At 39.1% G+C, this 17,087-nt stretch overlaps 1 protein-coding gene across 1 annotated transcript; it reads left to right on the plus strand.

Annotated features, from left to right (window-relative positions):
* The first annotated feature begins 2,338 nt into the window (after positions 1-2,338).
* Positions 2,339-16,096, plus strand: LOC139446000 (uncharacterized). Its single transcript, XM_071227269.1, has 4 exons — positions 2,339-2,371; positions 6,837-6,908; positions 9,563-9,679; positions 10,122-16,096. The coding sequence occupies exons 2-4, from the start codon at positions 6,848-6,850 to the stop codon at positions 14,903-14,905; spliced, it is 4,962 nt and encodes a 1,653-aa protein (XP_071083370.1). The 5' UTR covers positions 2,339-2,371; positions 6,837-6,847; the 3' UTR covers positions 14,906-16,096.
* Positions 16,097-17,087: the final 991 nt, after the last annotated feature.

Genomic DNA, 17,087 nt, shown 5'->3' on the forward strand with positions numbered 1-17,087 from the left:
TTGGAATAGGTCTTCAGCAACCCATGCTTGTCCCAAGAGGCGACTGACGGGAACGGATTGTCAGGCTCGCTGACTGGTTGATGCATGTCATCGTATCACAATTCCGCAGATAGATGCTTATGATTTCAATCACTGGATTTTCTGGTCCAGACTCGATTATTTAGAGACCGCTGTCATGTAGCTGGAATATTGGCGAGAAGGGCGTTTAACAACACATAAATAATCCAGCTATAAGACGGCGGTCTGTAAATAATCGAGGATGGACCAGGCAATCCAGTGATTGACATCATGAGCATCGATCTACGCAATTGGGATACGATGACATGCATCAACCAAGTCAACGAGCCTGACCACCCGATCCCGCCAGTCACCTCTTACGACAAGCATAATCGCCTCTTTCGGCAAGAATGGGTTGCTGAAGACCTATTCTCTACCCGGATCTTCACGGGTCGTGTCGTATGAGAGGCGGCGGGGTAGCCTAGTGGTTAAAGCTTTTGCTCGTCACGCTGAAGACCCGGGTTCGATTCCCCTCATTGGCCGAATGTGTGAAGCAAATTTATCATGTCCCCCGCCGCGATATTGCTAAAATATTGCTGAAAGCAGCTCACTCACTCACTATAGTCATATGAAAGGATCGGATGTCCTTTAACTTGTTTTCAGTAGTATTGTTTGGTGAATGTATGTGTAATGATATGTTTATTACAAAATTACATATTTATACACGAAAATAATAAAAGCATGGAGAAATAACAAGAGGACAAAGTAACCGATATCCTGCGCGATGGTAAACAGTTGTCATGAATACGTAAACTTAGATTTACAGTAAGCTCTCAACAACGGGATTAAATCCTTTATAAAGCATATTAAAACAAGCATCTTGAAGGAAAAAATCCTACATTCAGTAATGTGACACAAAAGCGTTAAAACCTACTCGTATTCCGGACATTTCGGGGAGCTAATGCGCAGAGTTTTCATCATGTCAGTTGACGTCATAGTGGAGAGCTACTAGCAATCGCCATGCCATCAGCTGACAATGACACCGAGGAAAACGTTGAATTTTCTCTCACTGACCTTACACATATTCGTCCGCATTGTTATGAGTCATTGGTTAGTCAAAATAGTCTTGACAGCAGCGAGGAGAGTGGGAAAGATCTACCGAGTGATGACGATCAGTCTGATATCAAAACGGAAAGAATACGGAACACAATCTGGAGTTAAACGCTATCCTGACATTTCTAAATAAAATGGATGTTTATCTACAAACATTGATTTTTACAGTAGGTTTAATCAATTGCATATATATATACAAAAATGAGGTTAATGTTCACTCGGTGTACATGTAATATATAATAGAATAACAAAGTCCACGTTAATCAATCATCTTCTTTATATCAGTTTCAGACAGTACTTTTGCTGTCTCATGACAGCTCTTCAGTGAAACTGACAATGACATATTATTGAGAATACTACACTCATTCTCGTTAGATACCATTTTTACGAAACGAGTGGACTTTCTATGCTGTCTAACGAGAATGTGTGTGGTATTTTATTTATTAACCACGTTAAATATATATTAAAGTGTAAATACATAACAACTTTCGTTCGTTGACAGACCAAACTGAAACCGGTTGCAAAATCAGGTTGCGCATGAATATTGATATATGCCCAAATATGGGCATTGTTGACATTTCTATGCATACGCATTAACAACATACGCCTGCAGTTGTGTTTGCAAACAAAACAACACTGACGCTCAAGATCCTTTTGGAAGAAATTCTTCAACTTATCGTAATTCAAGCGCCATGTTGTTAGTGCGAAGGACACCTATATGAAAATTTGAAAAGTCACATTAGCGCCGCGCTTAGAATATCGGACTAACTGTCGGTCACTCGCACTGCCGGTGTCCCGTCTGTGCAATCAAAATGGTTCGGTTTCCTTGATCTATCAGCTGAATTTATATCATGTCCGTACCATTTTGGAAGAGGGAAATCAGAGTGTTCGCCAAAGACATGTTAAGTGTACCACCCTATACTGAAGACGTGAAATTCAACAAACTCAAGTCTGCTTGCATGTCAGTGACAGCTTCGAACGATCGAAGGGCAAGGTCACCACCGGAATAAGAAAATACAACCGTGATCTAGGCCAACCCACAGCGTTTTACGCGAGAGATAGGGAATGTTATAGTTCACATTGGGGATGTTTGGGGCCACAAAATCAGAAGTCAGGCAAACTTTCACTGAGTTTTCGAATGATTTGTATCAGAACTGTTCACTTTTACTGGTCGTGCAGTCGTGTTGAACAACACCTCCCGAAACAGCGCAACAAAATACTCTTCGAAGGGGACACTGATGGCACAACCGGATCATCCCAAGTAAGTCTAAATATCTGTCCAGATAGTTTAAACAGACTTCATTTCACCACGCTTATCTTTTTACGATAAATCAAATTGAAAGTTGCGAAAGTGGTCGGGTGCGTCACGCTCATGGGGACCTTCGCTCTATTTATTGATCAGTAGTCGTACATATATTGTAAATGGATATAGCTCGATTATATAATGTCTGTAGAAGCTCTATGCATAACTTATATATAATGCAAACCAAATTTAATGCGTGTGACTATTTTGTTTGGTTTAATAAAGTGTTTGTAAATATCTCTCGTTCTCATTAATTTCTTCAGTTCTGCCTTGTAGTTGCAAAATGAATGACGTCTCGCGATTTTTTATGAATGAAAAAAGTAGTCCCGGTGTGACAGAGGTCACGGTTATCCAATCAAAACGAATAAAACGAGGCCAACCTTGTACGACACACGTGTGACGTACGGATTTAGTATCTTACGACCTGTATCTTCACCGCGTGGGTAATAAAATAAGACGTCATACTTATTGTCGGAGGACCGAACAGCCCGACTCAGCACCTAATAGTCAAGGACCAACCTGTAGGTCCCGTGACCAAATCATGGAAACAAAGGTCTGAAAGTGTTTTTGAGTTTCCTGATGTATACTGAACAATTTTGACTTGGGCTGCTCGGTTGAAAATCCCGGGCATTTTGGGGAAGGGTCAACAAAGGTCAAACAGGGGTCAAAATTCACAATTGTGTCGATATGCATATCAAATTACTCGTCCAGTCATAAGGAACCTAGAAATATGTAGTTTGTTATACTTCTGACCTTAAATGGGGGAGATATGGCCAAAAACGTTGAAAGGTCAATGCACTTTTGGCAGTCACAATTTTGAAATTCACAAACACTGTTAACATTGTCCGATAGTCATGATTTTAGTGTCTAATAATATATTTTCTGATATGACAAATTCAACCAAGCAACTTTTAATTCCCAATTCTACAGCAAAGTGATAAAATGAAACGAGGACTGAATAAATTTAAAATGATAAAAAGTATCAGGCAACCAAAAAATCTCAAGCAAATTCTTTGTCCATCCAAATATTCTTGTACAGAGAGTGTACCATGTGTAAGTAGATGTAACACACCAAGATGCAGCACGTGTAACATCATAAGTGAAGGTACTACTTTCCTTTTTGCAAATGGCAAGGGTTTCAATGTGAAAGCCGACATGAACTGCCGCAGCAAAGATGTGGTGTATGTTATGAGATGTTCGGGATGCGGCGAAAACTACATCGGTGAAACCAGCATGGAATTAAAAGATAGAGTCACTGTACACAAACAGCAGATTAGAGACCCTGATGTTCGATGCTTAAGTGTCAGCAAACACATTGATGATTGCGGAAACGGGAAATTTAGTATTTTTCCGTTTTATAAATTGTATACAAGTAACAAGCAGCTGAGACCGGAAAAAGAACAAATGCTTATCCAATTGATGAAACCCAAATTGAACTCGAGAATGTATTAATAGATTTGTCATTTCAATCGTAAATGTTACACTGATACTTTACAAATACTGTATATTTTAATTCAAATGTCTCGCTGGACACTCTCCTATCCAGAGTTCCATGCGGCCGGCAGCCAGCTAGCATAGTACCTCTGCCACAGGCCAGCGCCATGTGACGATTCGTCACATCTTTCACAGTCCATTCAAGATATTGCATATGCTTTTCATTCGTTTCATCTTTGACAAGTCTACACATTTTCATAAACAAATGGCAAAGAATGGTTAACTTTCATTGAGAAAGTATGCTAATACGTAAAAATCTACTTGTTTTTGCGTAGTTATCCTATGTTTACATTGGTTGTGGGGCTCCACGTGCTGTCATCGAAGCCCAATGGAGAGCTAGCAACACGGTCACTTTGATGCATAAATATATATTGTCATGCAACTCACTGTCGCAGTTGTAGTAGAATATCTATATAGTTATGCAAAACAATATGTAAAGCGCCCCCAAATACTTGCATTAGTCCGTTCTATACTGATTTCTGAAAAAGCGCGTTTGTTTACAAACAAGAGAAAAGTCTGGTCACGTAATATGCAAATTAGCCTGTGGCAGTGGTGTTATGCTGAGTCACCACTGCGACAGAGTGTGGTCTCTGGAGTGTGTAAATACATACATTATGACGTCACAGTTATAATTTATGACGTCATTAAAAGTATGTTACACTGAAGAGCTGTCATGAGACAGCGAAAGTACTCTGTCTGAAACTGATATAAAGAAGATGATGGACTAACGTGGAGCCTATTATTTTATTACATATATATATATATATATATATATATATATATTTATCATATAATGGGTAGGTTTCTCGGCAGGATAAAGCCAACGGATAAAAACGATATCCGTTGGGGTCATATGCGGATAGAGATGCAAATATCAAAGGTAAAGCAGGGACTACTTTCACTGTTTATAAACAAACATGGCGTCGCCCTCGTCATTCGGCGATCGAGTCAGAATTAACCATCGGGAATGTGGATAACTACAGGGATAATTGCTATCATTATCAAAAGAACAGTCCATTATACTGAAAATCAGTGTCTAACTGTGACGTTAAGGCATTTTATAAGTTTGGGCCACTTTGGAGATATAAATTTCGAACCAATTTTGCGAGGACACGAGACCTAGCCAAACGAGACAAGTAGCCACATCTGTGCTTGTAGACCTCTCCGGCTTGAAACCTTCTCCACAAATTAAAATAGTTGGATTTGGCCGAAATATGTTTGAATTGTTACCTTGTTTCGTTTTCTCGCTGTGTGTACATCTGACTAAACTTCTTAACGTTATGACATGACAGACCGACTGTCAACAACGTCTGACCGTGGCCGTGACGTCTGGCCTCATAACACAATTAATTTCCTTCTTTGCTATCTACAGTGACTGTTGCATGCTTACAAACCTGCCACTTGTCACTTAATACACAAAGTTTCGGCCTGCATTGACCAGCCCCCTTTTGCGGTAACCACTGTCAACAGTGCTCACCGGAAGTTTCGAGCCGAAACACACAGAGAGGCCTTCAACTGTGGGTCAAGTCATGGGAGACTGGAATCAATACCTTCACAGCATGTGGCGAACAAAAAATTGGCAACATATTACAATGTCTAATCTTTCATTTAAGCTATCACGAGTCACTCCAAAAAAATTGGCACAGGCTGAACAGCCCATTTGAACATGGCACTATATTGTCCTATTTTCCGTCCGGTTCCTGGTAAAACTTAGGGGGGATAATTGTGGTCTGAGGCCGTCTCATAGACTAGGGTTAGAGTAGCTTCCCTTTGACAAAGGGCAGTTACTCTAGCGGACAGACCGATGGATTGCCGCGAAGAAAGAAGACATATGACCGTTTTGAATAACACAAGAGGATGCATTATTAGTTAGTAGGTGTATCCATTTTATCATATAAGGCCCAAAACCATACTTTTCTAATGCCTTGGAAATAAACAAAATCAATCAGAAGTAACATTCCTGGTCTATTTAGTCTTTTACATTCAAACATAATGTCATACAAAAGTCTTGGGTTTTCGCTAATACATCTTTCAGGAATAAAGCCAGTTTGATTATCATGAATTAGATGATCTAAAGTCATTTTCATTCTATTTGCAATACAAGTACCAGTTATTTTTTAAAGTGCATTCAGCAATGATATTGGACGCCATTTTTTAGAAATCTTCTCTCTTTGTTTCCCTTGGGTATACAAGTAATGTAAATCTAAATAAAATGGATGTTTATCAAAAAAAACCAATTCGTTATACAGTTATTCTTGTGTAAAATGTGCCAGGTGTAGACTGACGCTTAGCATTGTCAAAACATTGTTAATTAGGTTGTCTTTAAGACAAACCATAAGCATAGTACTTTTTAAAGCTAAATTTCCTATCTATACCAATGAATGTTATCTATTAAAATTGTACTGTCTGGTGCTGGTTGGTTCAGTTAATTCTGCCGTGTAAACAGTTATAATATGTACTTCATTGATCAATAGAGGGACTTTAGTTTACTACATGCCCTTCTTTTGAAAAGAAAACCATCCATCATTATACCATGGAATGTCATACATAATATATAATTCATACATAAACGAAGAATGAAATATAGTTATTTAACAACAAACAAATGAACTTAAACTGACAATATCACACCAAAAATAGCTGTCACATTATAATTTCTCTTAAAATGTGCTCCTCATCTAACCTTAAACGATTTTTGGTCAAACAATAACTTATCCAAGATTGAGCCAGAAAATGACTGAAATAATCGTCGGCGGTGGATCCATAGGCGGGATTCAGGGGGTCCGCCCCTGGTTATTAATACTCCATAATAAACGTGTATCCAATAAAATAGATCTACTCTGGAAACGACATCTTGCACGGACGGGGTATAATAATCCATTTACTAGCTAGCACTTCAGCTCAAACTAACCTCTGCTTTTTATTCCAGATAAAACGAACATGGCCGAGAGTAGTACGAAGAAAAAATCTCCATGTCAAAAAGAAAGTGATACAAAAATAGGTACGTGCACTATAATACAAGCATAGATATTTTCTTACATTTGGTATAGTGCCACTGAACGCACTCTGATCTTAAGAGTGGGGTCTGAGTTGATTTTGCATGACCTCTGTATAAGGTCAGTATTCCCAGAGGTGAGGGTGTGAAACAGAAATAGATTTGGAATTTGTGTGACATTCAGAGGTCAAGGTCATCAGAGATGAAATTCCAATACATGGACAAAATTCAGAAAAAAACTTGGTTTTAATTCATGAGCAAACTAAACATTTTTCTATAGTTCATATTCTTTGAAAACAGTCTCACAATGTCAATGTCATCTCGAATATCAAGGTCATTCATACATTGATAAGAACGATTTTCATTTATTAATTGACAGTTTATAGAGACTTTGTCACCCATGATTGTGTTCTGAGTCATGGGCCTGTCTGTTTTAAAGTTACTCACCGGAAATAGTTTTCAGACTGGATGTGCATATTACACCGTTATTTTGGTAATTAGAGGCATTTGACGTTTTTGTTTCAAATTGTATTATTACATACAAGTGTTTCCCGAAAACATCCGTATTTTATTTGCTGAATTTCACATGTAACCAAAGGGATCATATTTGAATATGAATTGATCTTGCTGAGGTCAGCTGTACAAATAGCATACGTTTCTGGTGGGATCTGTTTAGGGAATGTTTGAACGTTTAAGGCATTCATGAAAAATAGGGATGGACTGACATGCAAAATGAGTGTACACACTTTTCTGGTTGTCCACTCATTTGTTAACATATTAACACGTTTGTTTCATAGAACAGATTTGAATACAATCAATATCAGTTTTGTTTGTTGACGAAACGATTTGGCCTATACAAATGGATTGAGACTAAATACATTTTGAAGACATTTGTAAACCAAGTCAAGAAAGGCAGCACGCGAAATCATTCAATATCAAAAGGAGGCTAAACATAAGCAGTCAGAATAAACTTTTCATGTGAACATGAATTGTCTACCCAGCAGACAACAGTGAAGGAATGCAATATGTATACTGAACCGCAAAATAAACGTCACCATGATAGATATATGAGAAACCTTATTTGTCCAAACACTGTAAACATACTTTGAGATATTTTAAAAAGATGAAACTTGACAAACCTGATCATCAAGGTTGAAATTAAAGCGTCAAATGTTCTTAAAGTGAAACATAACACTAGGAAATGGCATCACAAGTCAGTATGTCCGCCATGTGCATTGATGACTGCTGTGCAACGTCGATACATGGAATAGATGAGGTGGTTGAGCCCACACTCTGGGGAACGCCTGACGCAGTTCAGCTGCAGTTGTCGGCCTTGGTCGGACGTCATTCAGCCGTCTCTGAATCTCGTCCCACAGGTGCTCAATGGGATTTAAATCGGGACTGAGGCCAGGCCACTGCATGGTTCTGATGCCATTCTGCTGGAGGAAGTCTCTTGTTGCTCTCGCAGTGTGGGCACATGCGTTATCATGCTGAAACTGCCAAATGAGGTACGGCGTGTGGTCTCAAGACTTGATCAGTGTACCGAGCTGCTGTGACACCATTGCCTCTCCCTAGACCGATGTTCTGGAAGACCACAGGGCCGCCCCTCTGTGCAAGACCAATTCCACCCCACACGATGATGCTCGGACCACCCCACGAGTCTCCCTCAACAACACAAGCATCCAAATAACGTTCCCCGCGGCGTCGCCAGACACTCTCTGTCTCTGCCATCTGCTGTTGAGATACAGTAACGGCTCTCGTCTGAGAAGAGGACTCTTCTCCACTGCTGGTGGCGCCAATGCCCACTGAAGACGGTCCCGGCGATGACGTGGTGTCAGAATGGGTCCTCATTGTGGCCTGTGACAGTGGAGGTGTCTGCTCGTCAATCGTCGACGCACAATGTCTGCACTAATGTTTTGCTGGTGTGTGCCCATGGTCTGTCGAGCAGTTTCCGCAGCAGAAACAAAGCGATCTTGAAGATGCTGTCGCACAATCTGATGGTCCTGACGTTGGGTGGTGACCCTTGGTCTTCCACTACGTGGTCGGTCATCTGTAGTGTTGGTGGTCTGGTACCGTTGCTGGAGCCTGTATAATGTCCTTACGTGGATTTGAAATCCATTGGCTACTTGCCAGGCGGTTTGTCCAGCTTGCAATCGTCCAAGGGCTTGGTGTCGCTGATTTCTTGTCAATCTGGGCATGTGGTAGCAATTCAATAACGAATGAATGTTATCCGATCTGGGTGGATTTTTATAGGGTAAGAAATGGGGGATCGCATGTTCATTTCAATTTGCACGGAACTCACGTACATCTCACGTACATCGATCGGTTTTATTGTCATCTGCTTTGGTTTTTTTATCATCAAATTTCATTTTTCCGGACAAGGGAATGTTAAATTTTAGAAACTTTGACAAAGATTACCCAGATATTTAAATGACAACTTTTCATGCAATGTTACTTGGGGTGACGTTTCTTTTGCGGTTCAGTATATTTCAACAAACACTAGAAAATATATATTGTCCTGTCGCTGTCTGATATATATATTTTATAGAAATGATCATGAAGTGACAAGTATTCCACATAGATTATTTTACTGATCTAAATGCTTGCCAAGCTTGTAAACGTTTCTTCAAGTAGTTTTCTCTTTGTGTTGTGTATTACAGAGCAAAGAGGTGAAACTATCAATAACTACATCACGTTGAAGAACCCTGGTATTGTACAAGTCGGAAGTGGAAATGTAGTTTTCAAAGAAGGAAAATCGTTACTGGACGATACACAAGGTAAGAGAATATTTGTATTATTTAAACGTATGTACACAGATAATCATTACAGTATTACATACTTCAGCTTAGAAATGATGTGTGTTTGTCTGTGCTCTTACGCTGCAGACAGCAATATTCCAGGTTTATCGTGCGGGCCTGTGAATATTCAAGTGCATACCAAAGAAATCAGTTATTGGGATTTTGGGCAACGTATCTTGGCGTTGAGGTACGATGTCAGGCAATGGACCAGGGCACCAAACCCGATCCATTTAGTTGCCTCTAAAGACAAGCATATTCCTATTGCGGGATTCCCACATGACATAGAAATGACAATAGATGGTGATAATATATCTTCTAATGTAAATTGTTTGAATATTTATCTAGTTTTAACATGTTTAAAAGTATGATGCACGAAAGTATTTTTTACAAAGAAACCAATCAGCATTACTTTTCTTTTCAGGAGGAATAAACAAGAATGACGTGTTTGTTGGTATGGTAAATAGCATAATAAACCCAACATGTTCCGAAAAAGCAATAGAGATGTCTATGAAAATTGTTGAAGAGCGTTTCACAAAGCAATATAGAAGAAATTGTTCCACTGTCAAGTCATTTAAAGATGCATATGGAGCACCTCTTCGAAAGTTTATTGAAACTAATAGTGAATATTATGACATGTACTCTAGAAAAGGAAAACAAACAATCAGGTTGAAATGGAGAGACAGAAAGAAATCTGAGGACTCAAGGGAAGTACAAACAGGTTTGACACGTACAGCAAGTGTTCATTCAGATCCGAAATCGACCTTGCCATTGAAAGAGGCAAGAAATGAGTGCACAGAAGAAGAGGAAGTTGAGGTTCAGAAACTTGGTGAAGCTTCTGGATATGCAACAGAAAATGACTATGACGAAGAAGACTTGAACTCGGAGCCTTGGCTGCAACAAAAATCAAAACGCAGTGAAAAAAAATCGGTTCTGAAAGACCACAGTGTAGAAACTTCTCAATCTATTTCTAAAGAGGAGTCAACATCTTCTGGCACAGAGGAAATATACAATTCAGAGAGGTTTATGGTTCGAGATTTGTTGAGGAAGGATGAAAGTGATGTACTTCTGTTTTACCCAGATGAATCAATATACATGGATGGACAAGCAATATTTATGCAGGATATAGTATCTCTATGGAATACACCCTCAAGACACACATCTTCTGTTGTAATTGGAGTGTGCTTGAATCAGACAAAACCACATTCTGTAGTAGGAGTTCGGGTTCGATCAAGTGATGATTTTTATCAGGCTTATTTTAACAAAGATCATTTTTCGATGATGCCTAATTTCAAATACAAAGAAGTAGTTTACCAAGACAAAGTGATTGGTATTATTGATGTACAGAGCAGCTATGGACAAGGCGTACCTTCAGTTGTTACAAAAAACTTCACAGATAGTAACCTTACTCTTACAGCAGGTCAGTTGTGGGTCAGGTCTGGGAGACAAAATCGACTCAGTCTGCCACAGGATTTTCTGACAGGCCAGATTTATCAGTGGTTTGGTGGAACTGGTCTGATGTCTGTGAAGGAAAATGCAGAAACAACCAGTCAAGTAATAGATAAAGGGGATTTTGAGTATCCTGATGAAGAATACCCAGCAACAATCAAGAGAGGATTGACAACAGCTGATTTTTGTTCTGCAGTAGATTACTTCAAAAAGGGACATTTTGTATTGATTACAGGCAGTTTACCAGAGTCAGTAAGACATGTGGATAATTTGGCACTCGTGTCATGGCTAGCTGTGTATGACTTTGAGGAGTCTAGTAGACACACAGGTTTGCTTTCATGTTTGGAGGATGTTATAAAGAAGAAAAGATACCTACACGTGTCGACATGGAAAGATTCACCACAGGGTATTACAGAAAGTGGCACCCAATGGATATGTCTTCGTGGACTTCATGAAATACCAGACACCAAAACTTCACCTAACCCAAATGGATGGTTGCAGCTTGTGAAAGGAAATCTGAACAGCACTTGTCTTAACCTGGCAAGATTTTCAGAAGATTATACGGTGCTTAGATTAATTGTGCTATGGCCAGATAATGAAATACAAGCCCAGTGCATCTACAAATTCCTGTGCAAGTTAAATGACCACTTCCATGTTCAACCAAAGATTATTGTTTGCTTATTACAAGAACTAAATTCAAGCGTTGGAAAGTCAGTTTTACAGCTTCTTGAATCTGACTACAATATCAACTTAGTTCAGCTGAAGATTGATTTGGAAACTCTTTGTTTATCTGTGGGGAACATGCTGAAAGAGATTTCGAAACAAAGAGAAATGGATTACTCTCTTCCAAAGGAAGAAAGTTATATGCATGCTGATGTAACAGACAAAGATGCCGCTTGGCTACGTGAGGACTTAGTGGTTCTGTACTTGTCCAGTCCATACACTAAAGGGGAAGCTGATGTTGAAGAACTGACAAAAGAAGTGGATTCTTTCTTCAAGGGGGGGTCACTTCACTGGTGTGCCAGATACGCCTTTGGAACAACACATGTTGATGTTGAAAGAGACATCATGAAATCTATCATTGAACATGTAGAGCAGAAACTCATTAAGGAATTTAGAAGTGCTACTGTCACAATATTTCATGCCCCCGGTGCTGGAGGAACAACACTAGCGCAACGAATATTGTGGGAATTGAGAAAGATATGTCCATGTTGTCAACTTAAACAGAGGCCTGGCATATTGATTGAGGATGTTTTGGCAAAAATACAATATCTTTACGATGTTTCTGGCCTCCCAGTTGTTCTATTGATTGACGGGGAAGATGAACCTCGTGTGAAGCAAATTATGAAGAAATTGAAATCAGGATGCATCATTGTCATCTATGCAAAACGTTATCCTTATGCAATAAAAGAGCCACTTCGACGCCCAAAAGACAACAAATTTTGGTTAAGAGGAGAAGTAACAGAAGACGAAGCCAAAATCCTTTCTTTCAAATTCCTTGAAAGATGTCAAGAAGATAATAGGAAAAAAGTACTATCTAAAATGTGCAAAGATGTTCAACAGAAAAAGAGGCCTCATGTGATGTATGAATTCGGTATGGCAGTGTATCATCATGAGTTCAGAGGAATAGAAACATATGTGAAAGGGTATCTTCGGTTGGAGGAAAACCCCACGAGGGACCTCTTGCCATGGCAGAAGATCCTCGGTTACCTGTCACTTGTATATTTCTATGGCCAGACGTCCATGCCATGTCAAGTGTTTGCTCGACTTTTGGGAAAACAGTCAAACTTTGATGTATGTTTAGATGACTTTCCATACCCAATCATGGAGTTTGTTGTTGAAGATGCATCCGATGGTCGGGAAAAGAACATACGGATCAGCAATTTCTATCTTGCAAAGGAAATTTTGGAACAAGTTTTGAATCGGTCAAGCACCAATCAAGACACAAAGCTGCAAACTCTAAGCAAAAAGGCTAAAAACAACCTAAAGGAGTTTTGCCTTGAGTTTATATCCATGTTTAGTTCAAGGAGGACAAGGTCATCATTGACAGCTCACAATATAATCAAAATTCTTACGAGAACATTCATTTACAGAGACAACAAAGATGTTGGAGAAAATGAAGTTCAAATTAAGAAAAGACCTCTTTTTTCACAACTTATATGTGACATTGACATGAATTCACCATTCACAGGAAGACTAGAAGTTCTTAGGAGACTATCATCTTCTTTTCCCGATGATCCAAATTTCCTTGCTCATCTCGGACGTTTCTATGCCCACTGCAGACCAGAAGAAGAGGACAAGGCGAAGAAATGTTTTGAAGATGCCCTTGGTCTGTGCAAGAAATGGAACGATGGTCCACTTACCTCTGTAACAGAGGAATGGAGGAAGCTGACGCTGATGCACATATACCACATGTATGGGACCATATATCAACGTCATGTTATAAAATTTACGGGAAGAAGCTATGGTAGCAAACCAGAAATTGAGACAACTGAAGGAGAGTTCAATCTTCGAATTGAAGAACTAGTGAGTGATGCAGATATAGCTTGTAGCTATTTTACACTCTGCAGGCAAAATGCACCTTCGGGTTATGAAGAATGTTATGGATATTCAAGTGAAATTCTTGTTCGCCTGCAAGTATGTGATTTTGTCAACAGAAACTACACTAACGGTGGAGTATCAGGCTTCCTATCCAAGCATGGTCACCATGGCGAGCCAGTAGCAGAGTTTATCATGGACAGCATTACTGAGATCGAAGATATGATTCTCGAATGTTACAGTCTCATTGACCATGGAAATCTTGATCAAACATTTCATTCAGCCGTTCTTTGGCATGATCAGCTGTTTGAAAGAAATATGTTTGACATCAACAGTCTTGACACTATGTCAGTGCAATCAAGGAGACTGCTGATAGCTGCAAATAAACTCAAATACACCAGAAAAGGGCATCGTAGTGTGTTTGAGATCAGTAGCATTTCGCAAGCAGATATAATTGAGTTTATCGATCTCTATGAAGACAATTTCAAAGACGCATCAGTGATGGGAGACTTCAGCAAGAGGCAGCTAGAGTCAGACTTTAAAGAATGGCTTGTTGCCATACGACACCCACACTTTCCCAGAACGTATTCAGAACATGATGTCCTCAGCAAGGTGAGATACTGGTATGAAACACTTCACAGCCCAACATCAACATACTACCTCTTTGTCTTGTTGAGCCTGGTTGGCTTTGGATCAGCTGATTTCAAAGGAAATAGTGAGAGTCTTCTTCAAGCCCAAATGCTAAAGGACGATATGGACAAATTCATCAAATCTGTTTCAAAACCAAGATATCCCCAGGAATGGCTTGGAAAGAACAACTCTGGCATTAAGCGTCTAATACCCCAAAGCCGCTTATCTGCTCAGATTGAAGGAAGGAACATACAGAGTACTCCACACAGCCTTTTGGTCTGCAAGGGAACGATTGCTCACCCTAACAGCAACCGGTTGTCTGGATACATAGACCTAGATCTCGGACAGAATTCCGTGCCAGTTAAGGTATTTTTCATTCCAATTAGAGCTGGTTTGGTTGGAACTAGGTTTGCTGGACAACGTGTTCAATTTTACATTGCGTTCTCGTTTCATGGTAATGAAGCTTATAATGTTCAGGAACTAACGAAACACCAATGTTCGGCCTGCTTAAAGAAAACAGAGATACAGATGGATACAGAAACTGTTCAGTGTTCATGTGGAGCTGTGGTGGAAAAGCATGAGTTACTGTAAACATTACTGAATCAATGTATGATTACAGATCATGCCAGACCCTCACATCAAAGGGTCGGACTGTCTCAGCTTTTGAAAGGGGAAAAGATAGAGTTTTGATTTGCATTAACATAAATATTGTATTACCATTACTGTTAATCTTGAAATCTGTATTAACTAAGTCGGGTTACTGTGCATGAGTCGTAGGTTGTATGCATCTAAGAATCGCGACATCAAATCCCAATCTGTATCAGTCAAATGCTAAGTTAACGAGTTGTGTGTGAGAGTAGTATATGTGGTACTGTGACAGTAAGAGAAAAGAAACAATATTGTCAGTATAAAGCAACATGCGCGGGAGGCCTACATTCGTCATGAATAAAGATCACATAGGTCAGTATAAAGAAGCTTAGTTTCGAATATCAATATCTTGTATCTACTTTTGACGCTATTGTTGCAAAATAAATCTCCAATGACTCCAATGAAATAATGAAAAGTGGTTTGCCTAACCTTACGATTCTCCAAATCTGTCAGCCATTGAAAATATTTAAAATCTCATGTCTATCTAATATCAACGTCATCTGTGAGGTTATTACGAGAAATGGTTGTGTCATACATTGCCAGTTACTCCTGCACTTTTACTTGTTTAATCCTGAATCTTGGTAAATGTTGGATCTTAAGAAGTTGTGTTGAATGTGGTCAAAATTAGGAAATGATATATTTGAACTGAAAGTAAATGGTCGTATGTAACAAATGTTATATTTGAGATAACACTTTCTTAGTAAAGTACAGATTCTCGTACTTTTCTGGGTTGAGTCCCGTCCGGGATTCGAACCCACGAGTGAGGCACCTAATCGCCAGCACACAAAGTCAGCGATCTAACCCACTCAGCCATCGAGGCTTCCACAAAAATGAACGTCCGACAACTGGTAGTCTAGATCACGCACTTTGTGTACCCCTCTGACAAGTGTAAATTGGCACGGCTCCCATGGCCGTAAGCTATGAAAGCTATGGCATTGTGTATTCATAAATGGTCGTAGTTTAAGACTTAGATGCTTTGATGGAATGGGGTAATGGGTATGCTTCTATTTTTGCAAGTGCCGGTAGACACCTAGTTATTCATCTGTTTGTTATAAAATCTTATATTCAAAGCAAACTATGTTGATATGGTCAAACACTATTTGCTTGCACATCCAATGAATATTAGTTGCAATGTTTAAAGGGGCACTGATCTAACGCAATTCCCCGGGACTGGTTGTTGCCTTTGTTATTGTTTTTTCCCAGTGAGTACCCGGATGTATAGCAGAAATCTAGACTAGTTCGCGACCTCTGCTGCGCCTTTCGTAAGCGCATTAGTCACTTTTATGGATACCGGTAGTAATAAGGGCGTATGGTCACATTGATCAACAAAATGAAATACAGTTTTTCAAGATAATAAGGAAATGTAGGTATCTTTGGGGGTAGCATCGGTAATGGTGACGAAGTTTTGATAAGTCACTTGCATGGTAATTTTTTGATTTTCGTTTACATTATTTTTACTTACAACACAAAGTAAATATTTCACCTAAGCATTGCTTTTTTTATAGTGTGTATATGTTTTTACTGTCAAAATGTGTAACATATTTATTAAACGTCTAAATATTTTACAAAGTGACTGAAAAACATTTCGTTGAAAAGTACATTTCTATGCTGTTTGGCTTCTAATCCTACATAATAATCTGTTGTGATGTTTGTAGGCCCGTTTGATTGTCTTAATCAATCTGGACAGATTTCTAAGTCAAAATGGCTGAAATATTTACACATTTTATAAATTGCCTCAGAGAATCACATTTTACAAATTGACGGTAATATATACACGCTTACAAAGGAAAAGACCTGTGAAAACAACGTCTATCGCGCATTGAAGAATTTCCCAAACAAGACGTAGAGAAACAAGAACGAATCGGTTTAAATGAAGGAAAACAAAATGCAAATACTATAATTACAACCTACCAAATTTATGTTTATAAATTTTAGGCAGCTTCCTTGTTCGAGGAATGTATCCGTGAATATCCACACAAAGGAACAATATCCCACTCGTCTGCAGCTGTACAAAGAAACTTATTCGATGTCACGTGTCTCTGTAACAATCAAATATTTTAAAAGATATATTTCGTTTCGGGATATTATAACCCGTGTTCGTTTCTCAACTGATCACTTGGATTGT

The sequence above is a fragment of the Haliotis cracherodii genome, unplaced genomic scaffold, assembly GCF_022045235.1.
Source record: "Haliotis cracherodii isolate W230 unplaced genomic scaffold, xgHalCrac1.p SCAF_6, whole genome shotgun sequence".
Taxonomy (NCBI): domain Eukaryota; kingdom Metazoa; phylum Mollusca; class Gastropoda; order Lepetellida; family Haliotidae; genus Haliotis; species Haliotis cracherodii.